At 44.5% G+C, this 17500-nt stretch overlaps 2 protein-coding genes across 3 annotated transcripts in view; one reads left to right on the top strand and one right to left on the bottom strand.

Annotated features, from left to right (window-relative positions):
- slc22a23 (solute carrier family 22 member 23) overlaps positions 1 to 6742 on the bottom strand; it is a 55232-nt gene extending 48490 nt beyond the window's left edge. The window contains exon 1 of the mRNA XM_063219381.1: positions 5721 to 6742. Coding sequence (XP_063075451.1) covers positions 5721 to 6170 — 450 coding nt within the window. The 5' untranslated portion in view covers positions 6171 to 6742. The remainder of the gene's footprint in view (positions 1 to 5720) is intronic.
- Positions 6743 to 11801: 5059 nt separating this feature from the next.
- dspa (desmoplakin a) overlaps positions 11802 to 17500 on the top strand; it is a 29302-nt gene continuing 23603 nt past the window's right edge. For both annotated transcript variants that reach the window (XM_063219383.1, XM_063219385.1), the window contains exons 1-4: positions 11802 to 12114; positions 12601 to 12685; positions 13465 to 13586; positions 13879 to 14020. In XM_063219383.1, coding sequence (XP_063075453.1) covers positions 11927 to 12114; positions 12601 to 12685; positions 13465 to 13586; positions 13879 to 14020 — 537 coding nt within the window. In that variant the 5' untranslated portion in view covers positions 11802 to 11926. The remainder of the gene's footprint in view (positions 12115 to 12600; positions 12686 to 13464; positions 13587 to 13878; positions 14021 to 17500) is intronic.

Consider the following 17500-nt stretch of genomic DNA (forward strand, 5'->3'; position numbering starts at 1 on the left):
AGCCATACAGTACTCAAAACCTGGACAACAGCATTCTCAAATTACCTCTTACTGCGGCAGCCGTGGCCTAATGGTTAGGGAGGTGGTCTTAAGATCAGAGGGTTGCAGGATCGAATCCCACCCTATCTCTCCCTACACCTCCATCCATGGCTGAAGTACCCTTGCGCTTCTTGACCTGCCTTAGTAATATGTCGTGTAATCTTTGGGGAAGCCATGGTGTAATGGTTAGGAAATTTGATTGCAGATCACATGGTTGCAGGTTCAATTGCCAGTCCCTTCCTTCCTCCATGGCTGAAGTACCCTTGAGCAAGGCAGCTAACTACACATTGTTCTAGGACCTTTTTTTAGGCGAGGCACCCTTTCAATTCATGAAAAATTTCAAGGCACCCCAAACCAACAAGCCGTAACATGGCATCGCATCCAATACCACACAAGCTTAGAAAAGTAACACATTTGGAGACGTCAGACGACCTACGTTCGAAGTTACAGCTGACTGGGGTGACATTTACTTTATTGTGCGTAAATGGCACATGAAAGATTCCACTGACTAGCATTAACTTATCAATTTAGACAAATATGCATTATATTACATAATTTATTTATCAACCACGTTTCCGCAGCCCCGGCACCCCTGTTGAGAAACACTGCTCTAGGGGCTGTAACCAATACCCAGTAAAATAACTATGTCGCTTCGGGTAAAAGCGTCAGCTAAGTGTTATGTAATATACTGGTCATCAAACACAGTCTGAAGTGGACGTAGCCGGGAAAAAAAATCATGACCCACAATTGCCTTTTTTCCACAGCCGGTTTTCTGGCAGACCTACAGCTCGACACAGCGCGACTTGGCCGCCACATTTTTGCATCACGATTGAGCTGTGTTGTACCTATTCGAAAAGCAAAATGGAAGAAAACCGGAAGTGGAAAAGAGTCAAATGTGGCCTTTTCTTCAGTGCTCTTTAATGTGACGGAAACCCATAGTTATAAACAGCGAGCGGTGCAGGGGTGAAAGCATAAGAAGGAAAACAAACATCCTTGAGGTGCTGTCTATGTGTCCACGCACTAGCACACAGGGCACAGGAGGTGGAACAGAGTTAGAGAGCAGAGCTAACCTTTACACCATTCCCCAATTACCGGTTGACAGCGATCCCACTTATAAAGCATGTTGTTCCGCGCATCAGACTTCTCCTTTCATTTTACTTCTCCGTTGTTAAATGTCAGCAATTAGAACGCCACCATCACTGACAACTAACAAGCTCATTTGTGATGAGCAGAGTCTTTGTTTTTTGTAAATAACGCATCAGCTTACTGAACATAGCCTCGGTGTCCATATCATGGGTTACTATTGGAATGCATAAGCAATGTAGAGTGATTTCCACACAGAACTCGCAGCCTGTGTGTGTGTGTGTGTGTGTGTGTGTGTGTGTGTGTGTGTGTGTGTTTGAGAGAGAGACTATACACTTATCCATTAGAGTACAGTTCCCATTAACACAGGCCCTGCGGGGCCAGGACTCAATTAGAGCAGCAGCCTTGGCCATTCCCAGTGTCTCGCTCCCCAGGGGAGCCCATCACAGTGCTCCTGTGCTGGGCTGGGCTGGGCTGGGCTGTGCAGCTAGGGCCTTATCACAGAGACTGTGCTCCCCTGATTTGCTCTGCATTGCTCTCCTCTGCTTGCTGTTCGCAGGGAGAGAGAGAGCAGAGCACACAGACAGCTGGCAACTCGCAAATGAAACTACGACTTGCAAACGAAAGCCAAGCTGCCTGGGTTGCCACCCCAGGCCAGCACAGTACAGTACAGTACAGTACAGGCCTGGCCCGGATCCGGGATCCAGGATCTGCTGCTACAGCCCAGGAGCCTGGTGGAGGATCAGGCTGGGGATAAACTTACATTCTCGAAAACACAATCACATCCAAAAAAGAAAGAAGGAAATACTTTCACACACTGGTTCACTCCAGCTGGAGTAGTCCTACACAGTACAGTGGGTGCACTCCTCTCCATTTTCTTTATGATTGCCACGTTATAGTTGCCATGTTAGAGCAGTCATGGGTAAGCGATTAGGGCGTCAGATTTGTATCCCAAACCCAAAGGTTGCCGGTTCGACTCCCAGTGCCCCAGGTTGGTGGGGGGAGTAATTAACCAGTGCTCTCCACCATCCTCCTCCATGACTGAGGTAACCTGAGCATGGTACCGTCCTGCCGCACGGCTCTCTTGGGAAGACACAGGGGGCTGCCTCCTTGCACGGATGAGGCATAAATGCAATTTCGCTGTGTGCAGTGAGGAGTGCTGTGTCACTATGTGGAGTGCTCTGTCACAATGACAATGAGAGTAGGAGTTTCCCAGGTGTGCTTTCACTATAGTCTCTTCACTCCATCAGCACTTTTGCAGGTTGTGTCCTACAGTAGCCTGGGTTGTCTCTACACTGTCTGCACAACACAGCAAAAATTCTGTGTAGTAGTAGGAACGCCATGAACACAATATCTTGTACTTCCAGACTCATGTGTGAAGGTAATAGAGATAGTGCCATGTGTCCAAATATGCAAGCCATGTTTGTATGTGTGTGTGTGTATTGGTGAGTGCATCATTCATTTACACACATGCATACTTACGTGTGTGCATGAGTATGATCTTATGTGGTTTTAGTGTTCATGTGTATATGTGCATGTGCAACATTTTTGTGTGCATGCAACTGTGTGTATAAGGAGGACTAACCTGCGCATTGGTGCGTGCATTTATTTGCACACAAGTGCACATGAATGTGTTTGTGTTGGTTTCTGTGTGCGTCGCTGTGTGTGTGTGTGTGTGTGTGTGTGTGTGCGCGCGTGCATGAATGTGCATTTGTGCTTATCTGTGAATGGACCCGTTAACCTAGTCCTAGTGCAATAGTTGAAGGAAGCGCAAAACCTTCCTGTGCCTGTAGTGTCCCCCTTGTCCACACTGCATGCGTCACCCGTGTGACTTATGTCCCATATGCTCACCCTTCCTGGCATGGCGGGATATCTCTATATCCTGGCCAACCGTGTCACGCTGCAGAGGAAGAGGAGTTCAGATAGGAGCCAAAACTAGAGCCTCTTTAGAAAATAAATAAATTAAAATATAGAAGAGAGGCTTCAAACAGCAAAAAAGTTGATAAAAGTCCAGTTGTCACCACGATTTTACAGAAACGGATGATGTAGATGTGTGTCAAATCAGTTACAGTGAGATATAAGGATTAGAATTGACTGGCTAAATAAACATCTCTAATTTGGTGGCCTTATGGCACCTGTTATTTGCCATAACTTAAGTGCTCTGTGTAGTGGATTGGAACTGGGAGCGGCTTGTATGCTCACCTTCACTTCCCTAAAGAAATGTACCAGAAAAGCAATAAAACATCAAACCATGACATGAAAGACAGGGAGGAAATCAAAGGAAGACACAGAGTGCATTACTACTCATTTGAAAGAAAATTAGTACAACCTGTTAGGGTGCACATGCCGGTGGGCCAAAATGAGCTGAGTAGTTTATCACAACAACATATTTATCTAAAGTGGGCATATGTCTGAAGATGTGCACGTCTCCCTGCAACACAGTCATGAAGACTAGACTTGGGTTTCCTATCTGTATGCTCACATACAGGCCAAAAAAGTGCATGGTGAATGAAAGAATGTATATGCACATCAGCTAAAATTGAACAGCCTTGTCTGCAAAAGAAATATCTAGCACTTACTGTACTGTAGGTCTATGCGTGGCCTACAGATAAAGCAGACATTGCCAATTAAATGTCAAAGCTGTCAGAAAGTAAAAGTAAAACTGAACTTTAACGGTTGGTTGCATTTCAATTCAGCTAGCGAGTGAAGCGGTGTGGATATTTCTAGATTACCTCTGCACTGTCAAGGGTTTCCTTGCAGGAGTCCCCCCCCCCCCCCCCCTTTGAGCATGACACATAATGCAAGATAATGATGATAATGTATCCTAACAACCTCCTACATGACCACATAGTACTGATGACCACTCCAAAATGTGCCCTAATGGCCCCCTCATAACGCAGCCAGAATGTTAATCACTGCATGTCATGCATGGTTGGCGGTAAAGCCCAGGCAGTTGCCGGGGTGCCTCCGATTCCCACCGGTTCACACTACATTCACATAATGTGACCACGGCCTTATTAGAAAGCAACGCTCACTGGCCTGCCTGCTCTCTGTGTCATGCCAAGCTCCTGTAGTAGCACTCCCCCAGTGCCATTCATGCAGGCAGAGGCGCATCTTGCCACCAGGCAAGGCTGGCAGCCGCTTGGGGCCCCCCAAACCCCTATATAGTGAATAACAGCCCATACTGTACTACAGTAGTGGTGATTTTGGTTCAAATGTTCATTCTTTTGCATTTTCGCTTGGGGCCCCACCTGACCCTAGAATCGCCTCTGCATGCAGGCATTGCCAAGCACACCAGTGGCATAGCAATGCTCTGCTGGACCCATCCCTCCTCCATAGGCTACTGATGGGGGCTGTCCTGTGTACAGTTAACATCTGAGGAGCCGAGTCTGACTGAGACCAATGGTCCACACTCAACAAGGCCCTTGGCAAACATACTCAACCTTTGACTAGAAACATAAATAGTTCATGGCGTGACACATGGTATGCCGACAAGGAACTATCTATGTGGCAAAAAAACTGAATGCAATTTTCACAACTGCACTGTATGGCTGGCTGTCTGAGTTGTCAAGGGAATGAGTGCAGAACTAATGATTTGGAAGTCTGCAGATATGTTTGAACTCTGTGTCTCTGTGCGTTCTGGTTGGTTGGTCAGACTAACTAAAGTTCCCTTGAAATGCCTTGTAAACTTCCAGACAAGTGTCCTGTTGAAGGGCATTTATCATAATCCAAACCCGCCACCTCTTCTGCCAAGATCATAAGAAGATAAAAGGCTAAACGAATACAGGAATGATGTGAAGTGCGCACAGCATGGTTTAACAGTGGGTGAGCGCAAGCAGCTGCAAAATGACAAATACTATATCCAATGGTTAACGGATTATAAAATGATTTTCCGTTCTGCCGGTGGATGAGTGGATGGGGGGCAGCAGTTTTCCTCTGCGCGCGACCAGCCGTTATTAAAAGCGGGGCATTCCGGCACAGTCAGCACGAGGAGAGCCCGGTGACACCCCTTCGTGATAGCTCGCACCTCATCAGCTGCTTAAGATGAGTCACGCTGGTCTAACCCATCGATGCTCTTCCATCGCCCTTACAAGACCAGCCGTAATTTGTTCCAGCTGTCCACAGGGATTTTCAAGTGCGACCCAGTATTGGTTTAGGGAAACCACGCAGGCACTCAGAGAGCCAGATCGCTGGGTATCGCTATAGCACGAACAGGCCATTGTGGGCAAACGCCTGGCACATAACAGTTTTGCAGTATTGGCACGCTATAATGCCATCCTATGTGGTTGTGTCTCTTTTACACCAACCTGCAGCACGCAATTAGAGATGGTTGTATGTTGGCCAGTCACAATATTTAGCTAGGCTATGTGTGGTATCTTGGTTTAACAGAAGTGGTGACGGTTGGTTAGCCCCAGGGATGAACAGGACTGTTTCAGTAGCATGAACCTGCCAGTCGTGACTGCAGCCCAGGCAGTGCCCGGCACACCACACTGTATCCAGCTATTCTGTAAACGCATGCAAATGACATCTAACATAAAGCCTGGAAGACTCAGCATTTGATGTTGGGTGTAATGTCCACATTGCTTTGCTAACCTTACCTTTGTGACCACATTCTCCTTAAGTCCCATTTGCGTGTCGTACTTCCACTCTGTGCACCTACAGTGAGCATCGGCCGAGTAGTTGTTGTGGCGCGTACCGTTTGGCGATAAATGAGGGGCGCTCACTCGGCTATTGTTTTGACCATTAAATAATGATGAAGGACTCAATGTCAGATTAGAGCCATTTCTCATCGGCAGAACACATGTGCTGTTCGGCTGAGCTAGAAGAAAACTGTCAGAGAATTGACTGAATCCTATAAACAATGCCGGGATCCATGTCAGGACAATGAGTTGTTTTTGGTATTTTCCAAATCCCCCGAGGAATGGCAAGACACAGCCGTCAATGCGCGACAGCAATGCCGGAGACGTTGTTTCGGGAGATACGAAGCCATTCTCCGGTTGGTGATCGTCTGTATCCAGCTGTACCACGGCCATCGCGGTTTCGCACATCGGGGCGTCCCTCTGTAGCGCAGCCGGTTTGGCAGTTCAGCCCGTCGACTCCACAATGCGTCAGTGCCCCCGCACAGGAGAGCGCTGTGCCCAATCAACCAGCAAATTAAAACAGGCAATTCCGTGTGATCCAGACGTGGTGTGCTTGGTTTCCCTCCAAAAGTATGGATTTAATGCGTGTCGACGAGGTTTAAGACACGGTCTACTTAAATAGTGCACGGTTAGAAACTCTCCAGGAAAGCCATGGTGACTAATACACAGTTTAGAAGCTCATCAGGAATGTTGTACCTCCACTTTACCCAATCAGTTTGGTCAGCTCGTCAGAATGCTCTATGGCGGAAGGAGACGTGAAGCGAATACACCGAGCCAACCCCTTGTCTGAAACAGCCACAGGTAACACACCTGTCCAAACGACGAGCCCCTGGTGGTGTGCTTGACATAGTCCTCGAAACGACTATTCTACGTCATGTGATGGTGATAGTTGAGTAGTCCCACCACTGATAGCTCTAGGCACCAAACATTTCAGCTAGATATTAAAAAAACAACTATTCGCTTTCTCATCTAGCCGTGCGTCCCACACACATGACTACTCGAAAACATCTAGCCGGTACGCTCAGAGGCGGTTCCTGGCTCGAACCTCCGCCCTCGCCTGTCACCCCTAAACTTTGATTGGAGAATTCTCCCACGGAACTCCATTGGTCGTCATGTTCAACAAAGGTTTGCTTTGTGTAGGTATCCCTCTTATGCAGCATCGCTCTCTTGGTCTAATCAGTTTAAAAAAGGTTTACATGAGCAAAATGCGTTCTGTACAGCGTGTATTTCAAAGCGTTAATTATGCATTATGGAAATTAAATTAATAACTATTCTAGTCTTACTATAAGCACAAGTGTTGAATCAACACTGCAAAATGTAGGCCATATAGGCCTAGGTTAGTGTAATGTTCTACTTGTAGGCCTATTGATGTTTCTGGTCTATACTTTTTTTCAGCGTTTTATTTAATTTTGGAAGTTATGTAGGCCTATCAATTGCTGATATGCAACGGATACACTGTCCATATACAGTAATAGGCTATATTTAATTTAATTCAATTAGGGCGTATGAAGAAAATTAGTCACTTTAAAAATCGTTTTAAACGAAGGTGCTGCCCTCTGCTGTTTCAGTTGGTTATGAGAAATCCAGTCACCATACTGGTGGTAATAGCCTATGTCTTGTATCCATTGCACCCATTTGCATGCGACATGGTGGGATTGTGTGAAAATAATTTAATACATTTTTTTCAGTAAGACACATTTTCATTAACAGCAATGTTTCGTAACTAGACGGGTGGAAACGACACTTATGGCAATTCCTTCATTACACAGAATACACTGTAAGTGTAGAGAGACTTCTCTATTTGCCCCCCAGGTGGAACACTCTGCCCTCTGCTGGCAAGATATGAAGACTGATGTTGGCATTGAACTGTGTGCTTGAGGATGTCGTTTGATTTGAATATACAATGAAGAGCATTATTCACTTGCACGCACACACACACAGTTGTACATACTTTTATTATGCCCTTGTGCCTTCTATGTATCTTAACTATGTAGACACACACAGTAGGCCTATATGCCAGCATAAGGTGAAGGCCTATGTGTTATGTCATTAACAAGACAGCTGTCAAAATAAATGTCATGTAATGCAACATTACAACAATAACAACACTCAAATAAATGTTTTATCTTTTCTCTGAGGGTACCATTTGTCAATTACAGTAGGCCTATATTGGCTATTTCCCTCCTGGTTATAGGCTTACTGATACAAACAGTGCTGCATGAATAGACACTTGGTTCAGGCTGTAAAAAAAAATGTTCAAATGGGATATCCAATAGCAGTCAATGGCTATTCATCAGATTGACTCATGTTATCCCAATCTACACGATTGATACAAGATCTGTCAAAATTCAGACAGGCTGCTCTGCCAGTGGCACCAAGCAGGCTTCGAGTACAAACCTGTGGCGTCGCTGACTCCACCCAACTTTATGGGAAAGTGTTTGTGTTGCTTCAAATGTCTACTGGTTTCTGTGGAAACACTTTCAGGTGTGCTGGTGGCAGTCTCACACCCTTGTTTGCAGAAAGCAGGCGCACAATGCGCACGCAGAGGGGTTGTGTCAAAACACACTGAGTGTCCTCAGGCAATCTTTTCAGTCTGAGTAGTATAAAGGGTTATTTGTGTTTTAAGGCTCAACAGACCTACTATTAAACTACTAAACGGAGAAAAAAAAACACAATTTCATTTTTTTATGAAATTAACTGATGAAGGACACATTGTAAAGAAATACTCGCTTGACTTTTATAAGTTTAAATTTAAGTAGGCAGCCATTTGGCATAGTGTCGATATTAAACAGCTCAAGGTGCAATCTGCAAATTTATTTCAGGACATTTGAATGAGTTTGTTCAAACAGAGTACACTGCCCTGGATGTGTGGGGAGGAAAGGAAGAGGTTAAGATAGCATGTATTATTCTGTGCTTAAAAAAATAACTGTTTCAAGTTTATTTATGCCACTCCCAAAGCCCTGATAGCCTATTAGTGAGTGCTCCTTATTAAGCCCAAGCACAAAGGGGATTGAAGTGATGAAGATTTGGGGGTTCACAAGAAAAGCTTATAAATACCCAGCTGGCTGGGGTGCAGAGAAGCAAGAGAGTCTACACATGGGTTTTTTTTTGTTCATAAACATGGTGTTGTGTGAGGAGGGGCAAGATACTGGCAGCCAACCATGTGAGCTAATTCTTTGACCAACAGCAGTCTCCAACAAACAGAAGTTGAATTGTGTGCAGCCTGGGTCGCACAGCCAGAAAAAAACAAACAAAAAACCCTGCATGTATAGATCAGGTCAATGTCCACCCACTTGGCATAGATCAATCTATTGGGGATGTTGGCCTGCATATGGGCTTGGCTGATAGTAAGAGGCTGTTTCAGAGTTAAAAAAAACAACCTAAAAGTTAGACGTGTCTGCCTGCGTATGAGCTGAGTACGTAAAGCCATTCATTTCCATTCATCTTCAGGTGTCTAACTCCTGCAGGTGTTTTTGAGTTGCTCATGGGTGAGTGTCATCATCGGCTGTGTCTGGACTGGCATAATCACAGACTTATTCACTGGAAAACCAGACCCATGGGTGTGGCCTACTGGCTGCGTGCCTAGATATGTGTCAGGCAACCTGGTGGTGCAGTATTGTATCTCGTTGTGGAAGTGGCCAGACTTTGTGGTGTGTCTCTAACAGATGAGGATGTAGTCACACCACAGTGAAACTTCAATAAGGATCAACAGAGTGCAGCACTGGAATTTGCTGGCGTCTGCCCACTACTGTCTGTGAACCACGCTTCACTTCACAAGTCTGTAAAATGTGGTATAATATCAGACATTTGTTGGTGTCAGAGATGTTTCAGAGTGTTTTTATTACATGACATTATATTAGATTACAATTAGCGGACACTTTTTGTTTGTTTTTGTGTGTTTTGTTTATTTTTAATGTAAAATATGTATATATATCTAGCTAGTTAAAGTGAAAAGAGAAAGGTATTTCACGCGATTTTAACATAACACTGATGGAGACCACCAAAGTCAGCTCAGACGCTTGTCAGAATGACAACAATAACCATGCATGGCCGTAAAACACTTGTTTGAACGTACGACAGTTAGATTAAGTTAATGTTTCATTAGAACCGCACAGACACTTACACTTTCACACCATCGTCACGCCTGTTATCGCATGTTGGGCAATCTGAACTTGCGATTAAAACATGTCTTGTAGTCTCACAGTCCCATGGGGGTAAAGCAAGGGTGTGGCATAGAGATAGATGAGGGAGTGGGAGTTGCTGATGATACAACATTTTTTTCTTTGCCTGTAGATGAGTCAAGGTTCATGACGACAATAATGTGTGTGTGTGTGTGTGTTCGTGTGTGTGTGTGTGTGTGTGTGTGTGTGTGTGTGTGTGTGTGTGTGTGCGTGTGTGTGTGTGTGTGTGTGTGTGTGAGAGAGAGAGAGAGAGAGAGAGAGAGAGAGAGAGAGAGAGAGAGAGAGAGAGAGAGAGAGAGAGAGAGAGAGAGAGTATGTGTTGAAGAGATGCTATGAAGCGAAGAAAAAAGATTGTAAAAACTGCCACACCTAAAACCAAAGGCGGGTGTCGAATGAGTGGAAGCAAGCACCACCCTGACACACCTGAGTTAGGCTGTACAGTGCACATCTTCTTGCGGTACATGTGTGTGCTGTGCTTGATTGTGTGCAAGCATTCGCACGCACGCACGCACGCGCACACACACACACACACACACACACACACACACACACACACACACACACACACACACACACACAGGATTTCACTCCGAGAGAAAATGAGGCAGAGGTTGTGAAAGATGGAAGAATAATGTAGTGGCGCTGAGTGGTCATTCAGCATCATGAAATAAAAGATTAAAGGTTCCATGTGTTTGTACTGTTTTATGCCTTTGAGAATAAAAACACACACACACACACACACACACACAGGATTTCACTCCGAGAGAAAATGAGGCAGAGGTTGTGAAAGATGGAAGAATAATGTAGTGGCGCTGAATGGTCATTCAGCATCATGAAATAAAAGATTAAAGGTTCCATGTGTTTGTACTGTTTTATGCCTTTGAGAATAAAAACACACAATCCAAAACATGTTGCAGTTTTGTATGGAGCTGGCCATTCTAAGGGAGCAAAATGGAGGCACATTAGGCCACCCCTCATTGCTTTGTGCTCACCCATCATATTATCACCCAATATCAAAATTATAAACCAGTTCTTACATTCCTTCACTTGATTGTTTTCCTATTTTTATATGTGCCTAACTGACCATTCCTGTATAGGCATATATGTTATATTATTTTGTCAAGATATTTGCATCGCAGAAGATGTGGACTACTTGGTTTATTAGACAAAGTCATATAACAATCACTATGGTCAAAATGTGAGGATAATACGTACACATCTTCACGAAACTGTGTTTTCTGCTCAGAACTTGGTCTGAGAACTGCTGAGAAATTTGTATACATGGGCCGACAAGAAATAACTAGATTCTGTCTGAAGCAGAAAACTACTATCAGATAGGCCTTTATCCGTAGGTTAAATGAAATGTACAAACTCCACTTTTGGGAACAGTAAAACTCAAAGGCCTACACATCTTAACTAACTACGTACACGTAGGCTAAACTAAAACTAAAAATGTACACGTAGCCTATTATTTTTGTGTATATTTGTTGTGTGTGTGTGTGCGCGCGCGCGCGCGCGCGGTGTGTGTGTGTGCGTGCGAGCGCGCGCGCCTGTTCGAACGCATCTGTCCGAGGTTTATGTGTAGAAGAGCTTTTGCGTTAAATATATTCGGCCAAGCAGTCCTCCGGTAAATTTAAGCAAAATAACTCTCCTGCCTGCCCCAACACCTTGACCTCTCTGAGAATTTCGCTTGTCCCTGAGAAAAGTTCCTTGTTGTTAACCGACAGCAAAAGTCAACCCCGTGAGAAATGTTTCATTATTCACAGTAGAGGAGTGAAGTGGGCGTGATCGTGGCGTATTCTTCATCTGGTACAAGGCTAGAGCTCTAGGTGTGGCCTACAGACCAAATAGGGATCCTTCCGTAAGTCAGTAACAGTCTGCGTAGTTGGATACCAAGAGGTGAGGCAGTAAGGAAAGGAACAGACAGACAGCAGTTGGATCATCCGGAGTATAGACTCCTAACAGGTGGCGAACAATCACAAAATGAGTGCCTACGGAGGTTCCAATCCAAGAATCAACACTTTAGGACGCAGAGTTAATTCTCAAGATTTTGACAGAGGTTATAACTTTGGTGGTGGGAATGGATATGATTACCAGTCGGAATACCAGAGTTTTTCGAAAACTTCCCTGGGTGGAGGTGGAGGGGGAGGAGGAGGAGGACAACAAGCAGCGTAAGTATTCTTTTCCGTCTGTGTCATTTCCATTGTCCAACGAAACTCAAACGCGTAGTTTCCAGGACACCGCAATGAGAACGCTCTGGCATGTAAAATAGTAGCGTGAATAGAGCCTGTGCACCTTGCATTCGATCGTTTTATGCAAACATTCGCATACAATGCCGACTACTCGAGTAAAGAGACAGAGCCTATACTAAAAAGTAGTTAGTTGTTGAGTTGGCAATGTGATCTTGTATTTTGTTGTTGCATTCAACCAGCTGACGTCAAAAGTCTGTCATTCCTTTCCATGAAAAGATTCAAAGTACACTTACAACATTTTGCTGAAACGGACAACTGAGATTTGTGCAGAGTAGAATATAGGCTAACTTGCTTAAGTCCTGAAATGTCACTTCTGCTTCAAATAGTCATAGTTATGTCGAAAACGGTATGCTTCATTAAATGATGATTACTGAGTCGTGTACTGGTTCTGTTTATGTTGTTTAGAGTATTCAAATTGCAAAAGACTTCCCAGCATGTACATAAACAGTGTATGGATGCCCTCTTCAGAGCTGACCAGATTCTTCATAATGTAAGTGATGCTCAAAACTCTCTCTCATTGTCCTTTATATTCCAGTGCTATACATCCAGTGAGGTAACCCCTAGTTGAATGACACATTCATAACAATGTACTGCTACCTTGCCATACCTGTTAAGTCGAGGCATATCTCTATGTACATGTTCACGAGATACAAATGGATTTTAGATTGCTTCTTGATTAAATGTGCACACAGAGATTTGTGTGGACTGAGATGTGCTCTTAGCTGAAACTTTGTTTTGGATTGTGGCACTCTGGTGGGTTATTAACTCCTGCCATAATGTCTCTAAATCCTGCCTCATGGTTATAATAATAGCTGATTTATGTCATGCCAATCACATACCAGTTCTTTTCGATAAGGTCACAATGCAGTGATAAAGGAACGGGAGTTGGCCTCTATAACTGTCAAGGGAAGACTGGGGTAGTTTCTATTCACATTCACAGTTTCTTGTGTTTTTTTCCCAACAACTCCTGCAATAATGTTTCTAAATTCTGCCCCATGGTTATAGTAATAAAAGCTGTTTTATGTAAAGCCAATACCCCACCAGTTCTTTTCAGTTTTCAGTAAGGTCAAGATAAAGTGAGAAAGGAACTGGAGTTGGCCCTCGAACTGTCAAGGGAAGACTGGAGTAGTTTCTATTCACATTTAATGACAGCATGGCGGTGGCACTTAGTCAAGCCTCTTGCCCCATTGGTGTTGAGTGCTGAATAGGTGTCTGTGTGGTCCAGTAAGGTCACAGCGGCTGTCTGTTTGTCTGGTTGTTCCACAACAGGAAGGGCCGACGCCAGAGGTGACCAGAAACATGGGCATCGCGTCTGAATGTATAAACCAGCTGAAGAGCATGGCCATGGAGCTGCAGTACATGGGCCAGCCCACTGATAAACTCCGGATGGGGTGAGGCGAGGAGGATATATGCACATTTACCCGTGAAACTGTGTGTTTGTGTGTGTGTGTGCGTGTACGTGTACGTGTGCATGTGTGTGCATTGTATTCCACTTCAATGTACTTGTGTTTTTCTGTACAGTGTTGTTATTCGTTTGTGTGTGTGTGTGTGTGTGTGTGTGTGTGTGTGTGTGTGTGTGTGTGTGTGTGTGTGTGTGTGTGTGTGTGTGTGTGTGTGTGTGTTTGTGTGTGTGAAACTCAACACAAACCAAAGTTCTGACATGAAAACCATTGTACCCCTCAGTATTGGAGATGCTATCAGGACGCTGCAGGAGGTGCAAGGTGCTATGGGTGGACAAACAATGAGAAAGAACCGTGGAAGTATTGGTTGGGACGAACCCACCAAGAACTTTACCGACGCCGTTGCATGGATCAACCAACAGAAGGTAATTTCATGCATTTTTAACGCATTGACCAAGTTGTAGTGCATTACTAAAGGCCTTGTGTTATGTGATAGTAGTGTAGTACTATGTTAGTTAACGTGTCAATGTCTATTACAGCGTTCCCCCTTTGAAACATTGTGCATTATGGGGCTATAGCGGAATCAATAATAGCAATCCCTTAGTTTCACATTGCAAATGTAAACAAGATTGTACACATCACTTTAATTCGGATGAGTATCTTTGTCTTGCATCTCTCTGAGTGCACCTATAGAGAGAAGTCAGAGGGCTTTGGGCTATCTACCAACGAAAGATGTCCTTCCTTATAACTGCCAAAGTTTGCGTCATAAATATGTCATAACATAACAAGTTTAGGTGTAGGCACTGGACTGGACTTTGTTTGTGGATTGAGGATTTTTCAGTTGCTACTTTAATTTTACTTTACTTTACTTAATTTATTTTTCAGGACATTGCACATTAAAACATGTATGTAATTGTAAATGTGCCAGATTATAGCACAAATGCTTATTTCCATCTGGTGTCCAAGAATAGGCAGGCTAGATGTTTTCAAGCAGTTAGGGTTAGTTATTCAGTTATTCAGTTATTGTTGATTCAAGGTCCCCTCGTATGTCCCCTTTGCCATACCTCAACACAGCTCCTTCACATTATGTCAGAATTCTCTATGTCATCATTCCAGCCATATACGGAACAATGCCTTTATATTTCACCTTTGGGCCAAAAGAAACACAGTATATACCGTAACCTAAATACTTTTTTTCTACAATTCGTTTATGATCTGGATCTCTGCTTCTGCAGTTTACATTGATCTATAGTTAATGAACAGCTTAGCTGCCAGCTCTGGCTTGTGTTGTCTGAGGGTAGTGAAACTATCCTATATTAAGTGGTTCCCTAAGACCAGCAGGTTTTTGCAGACCGTACCTGAGATATGGCCATCATAAATAACATTAATCCACAGCGCCAGGTGGGATTTAAACGCCTTGGTACACACCCAAATGACTAATACCTGCACACCAAAAACAGTTTGGATGTAACAGCACCTCAAAGAAGGATATCTGAATGTCTGAATGTGAATATTTCCGATAAAAGCAGAATGCTTCATTCTGGACATCTGGAGCATTTTCAGAAAAGTTTTCTTCTTTTGTAGAAAGCTATGCTATGAGTTAAGAATAATCTGATTAAAAGTCAGCTATGTTTGGGGAGTTTGCTGCGTGGGCAGTTTTAAGTCCCTTGAACTTATCAAAGTGGACACATGAGATGTGTAAACATCTCAAGTTATTCAAAACTGTCCAACAATGGAACCGGAAAAAAAACCCAGCACAACCACAAAGTAGAGGTTTCAGGGCTGTGTGCTAGTCTGTGTGTCTGTGTGTGTGTTTTGGTGGACACACAGAGGTGAGGCAAAAGAAATGTTTACCCAAACAATTTCATGCAAACGCAGTATTGTTGTTGGCCTAGACCAGTGTTTCCCAACCTTTTTTGTCTCGTGTACCCCCTAAGCCTTTTTGTTGTACCTCAAGTACCCCTAGCCCATGCTATATCTATTCCTTTGTCTCAATATGACTATGTTCCATTCTCCACGTACCCCCTGAGGTGTGCTCGCGTACCCCTAGTGGTACACGTACCCCTGGTTGGGAAACACTGGCCTAGACCAGAGACCAGAGAGAGGCTGGGTCTGAATGAGTTAAAGTGTGAGTGTGTTTTGTGTCATGGCCTGGCCTGGTCTACTCCCGCTCTGCCGAGAAGAGAAACCCTACTCCCTCCCTCTGACTTCACTCGCACTCCAGTGGGAAGGGGGCTGCCTGGAGAGGAGAGGAGACCCAGTCACTGCACGACTGCATTTCCATGAAACTCGCTCTCCCTCCCAGACAATGCTGTGGCCTCTTTAACTCTTTAACCCAAACCGGTTCAGCTGTGTGTGTGTGTGTGTGTGTGTGTGTGTGTGTGTGTGTGTGTGTGTGTGTGTGTGTGTGTGTGTGTGTGTGTGTGTGTGTGTGTGTGAGAGAGAGGGAGAGAGAGACAGAGAGAGAGAGACAGAGAGAGAGAGAGAGAGAGAGAGAGAGAGAGAGAGAGAGAGAGAGAGAGAGAGGAGAGAGAGAGAGAGAGAGAGAGAGAGAGAGAGAGAGAGAGAGAGAGAGAGAGAGAGAGAGAGGTCTTTTTTTCAAAGTTGTGATGCTGCTTACAGATATAGTGTGGCAAGCTCTAACACGAACCATGCGATGAGCTAATTCTCTGGAAAGTGAGAGTAATTAAAAGTTTTAGACAGAGAGAGAGAGAGAGAGAGAGAGAGAGAGAGAGAGAGAGAGAGAGAGAGAGAGAGAGAGAGAGAGAGAGAGAGCTTGTGTGTGTGTGAGAGAACAAGGGAGCAACAAGGAGCAACAAACTAGCAGTGTCAACAAAGAAAATTGTATTGGTTCAAAAGTGTAAAAAAAGTGAATGGCAACAGTGGGTGTTTGTCCACACCCTTCCAGAGAGCACACCCAGCATAGCTGTTGCCTCACCCTTTCTTCTCCACACCCTAAATCATGTCCTTTCGCAAGAACCTCCCTGAATCTCTCCCCTCCGCCAACATGTCATTTTCTCACTCCAGCAGCGTCCTGTTCATCCCGGCTGATTCATTCACTTACGGCTCTTCCCTATCTCTGTTTTTTTTTTTTTCAAAACAAAATCTACTCATGCCCCCCCGCCATGTGGTCATGATTTGTCATCATGTCTGTTTCATGACCTTATGAGTCCAGTGCAGACAAACATTCAAGCGAGAATAACGGGCTGTCATGGCTCTTTAAACTGAAAGAAGAAAGTAGAAAGTTAAAGTCAAGACTAGACAAATAACTCCCCGGTTTTAATGGTTAACTGCTTTTGCTTGTCTCTCCGCTCCTGACAAGCAGCAACTCACCCCCTCGCTCTCTCTTGATCCTCTCTTTCTCTATCGCTCTCGCTCTCCTCACTCCCTTGTTCTTTCTCTCCGTTTTTTAGCTCCCCAATCTCTCTCCTTTTCCTCCCTTTCTCTCTTTTCATTTACTCTCTCCAGTCCACTCTGTCATGTAGTGTAGTGTATCGTTTCCTTTCTTCCTTTCCCATGAATAATGCAAATGTAAGCAGCCTGGCCAAGCGCTGGGCTCTCAGGATCACCTTTCCGTCTGTCAAAGCCATATCTGAAACTGCTACCTATCTCTGCTGTTATCGGGCTCAGCCTTACCCCCCCACTCTGTTACCCTACACCCTTGAGCTCCTTTTTACCTGACAACACGGTGGCCCCGGGCCCGGCCATTTACAATAATTCACCACACAACCACCATGGTTACGGCTAGCAAGCCTACGTGCTCGTAGTAAGCCCCAGTGTGAGCCGGTACTCTGTACTGCCCTACAAATGCAAAGTGCAGTAACTACATACAGTAATTTGTCAAAACTGAGTTTAGACTGGAAATGGTCTTCATTACACCAACTGTACCTTGTGACAAAGCCTTA

The sequence above is a fragment of the Engraulis encrasicolus genome, chromosome 16 (genome assembly GCF_034702125.1).
Source record: "Engraulis encrasicolus isolate BLACKSEA-1 chromosome 16, IST_EnEncr_1.0, whole genome shotgun sequence".
NCBI classification, from domain to species: domain Eukaryota; kingdom Metazoa; phylum Chordata; class Actinopteri; order Clupeiformes; family Engraulidae; genus Engraulis; species Engraulis encrasicolus.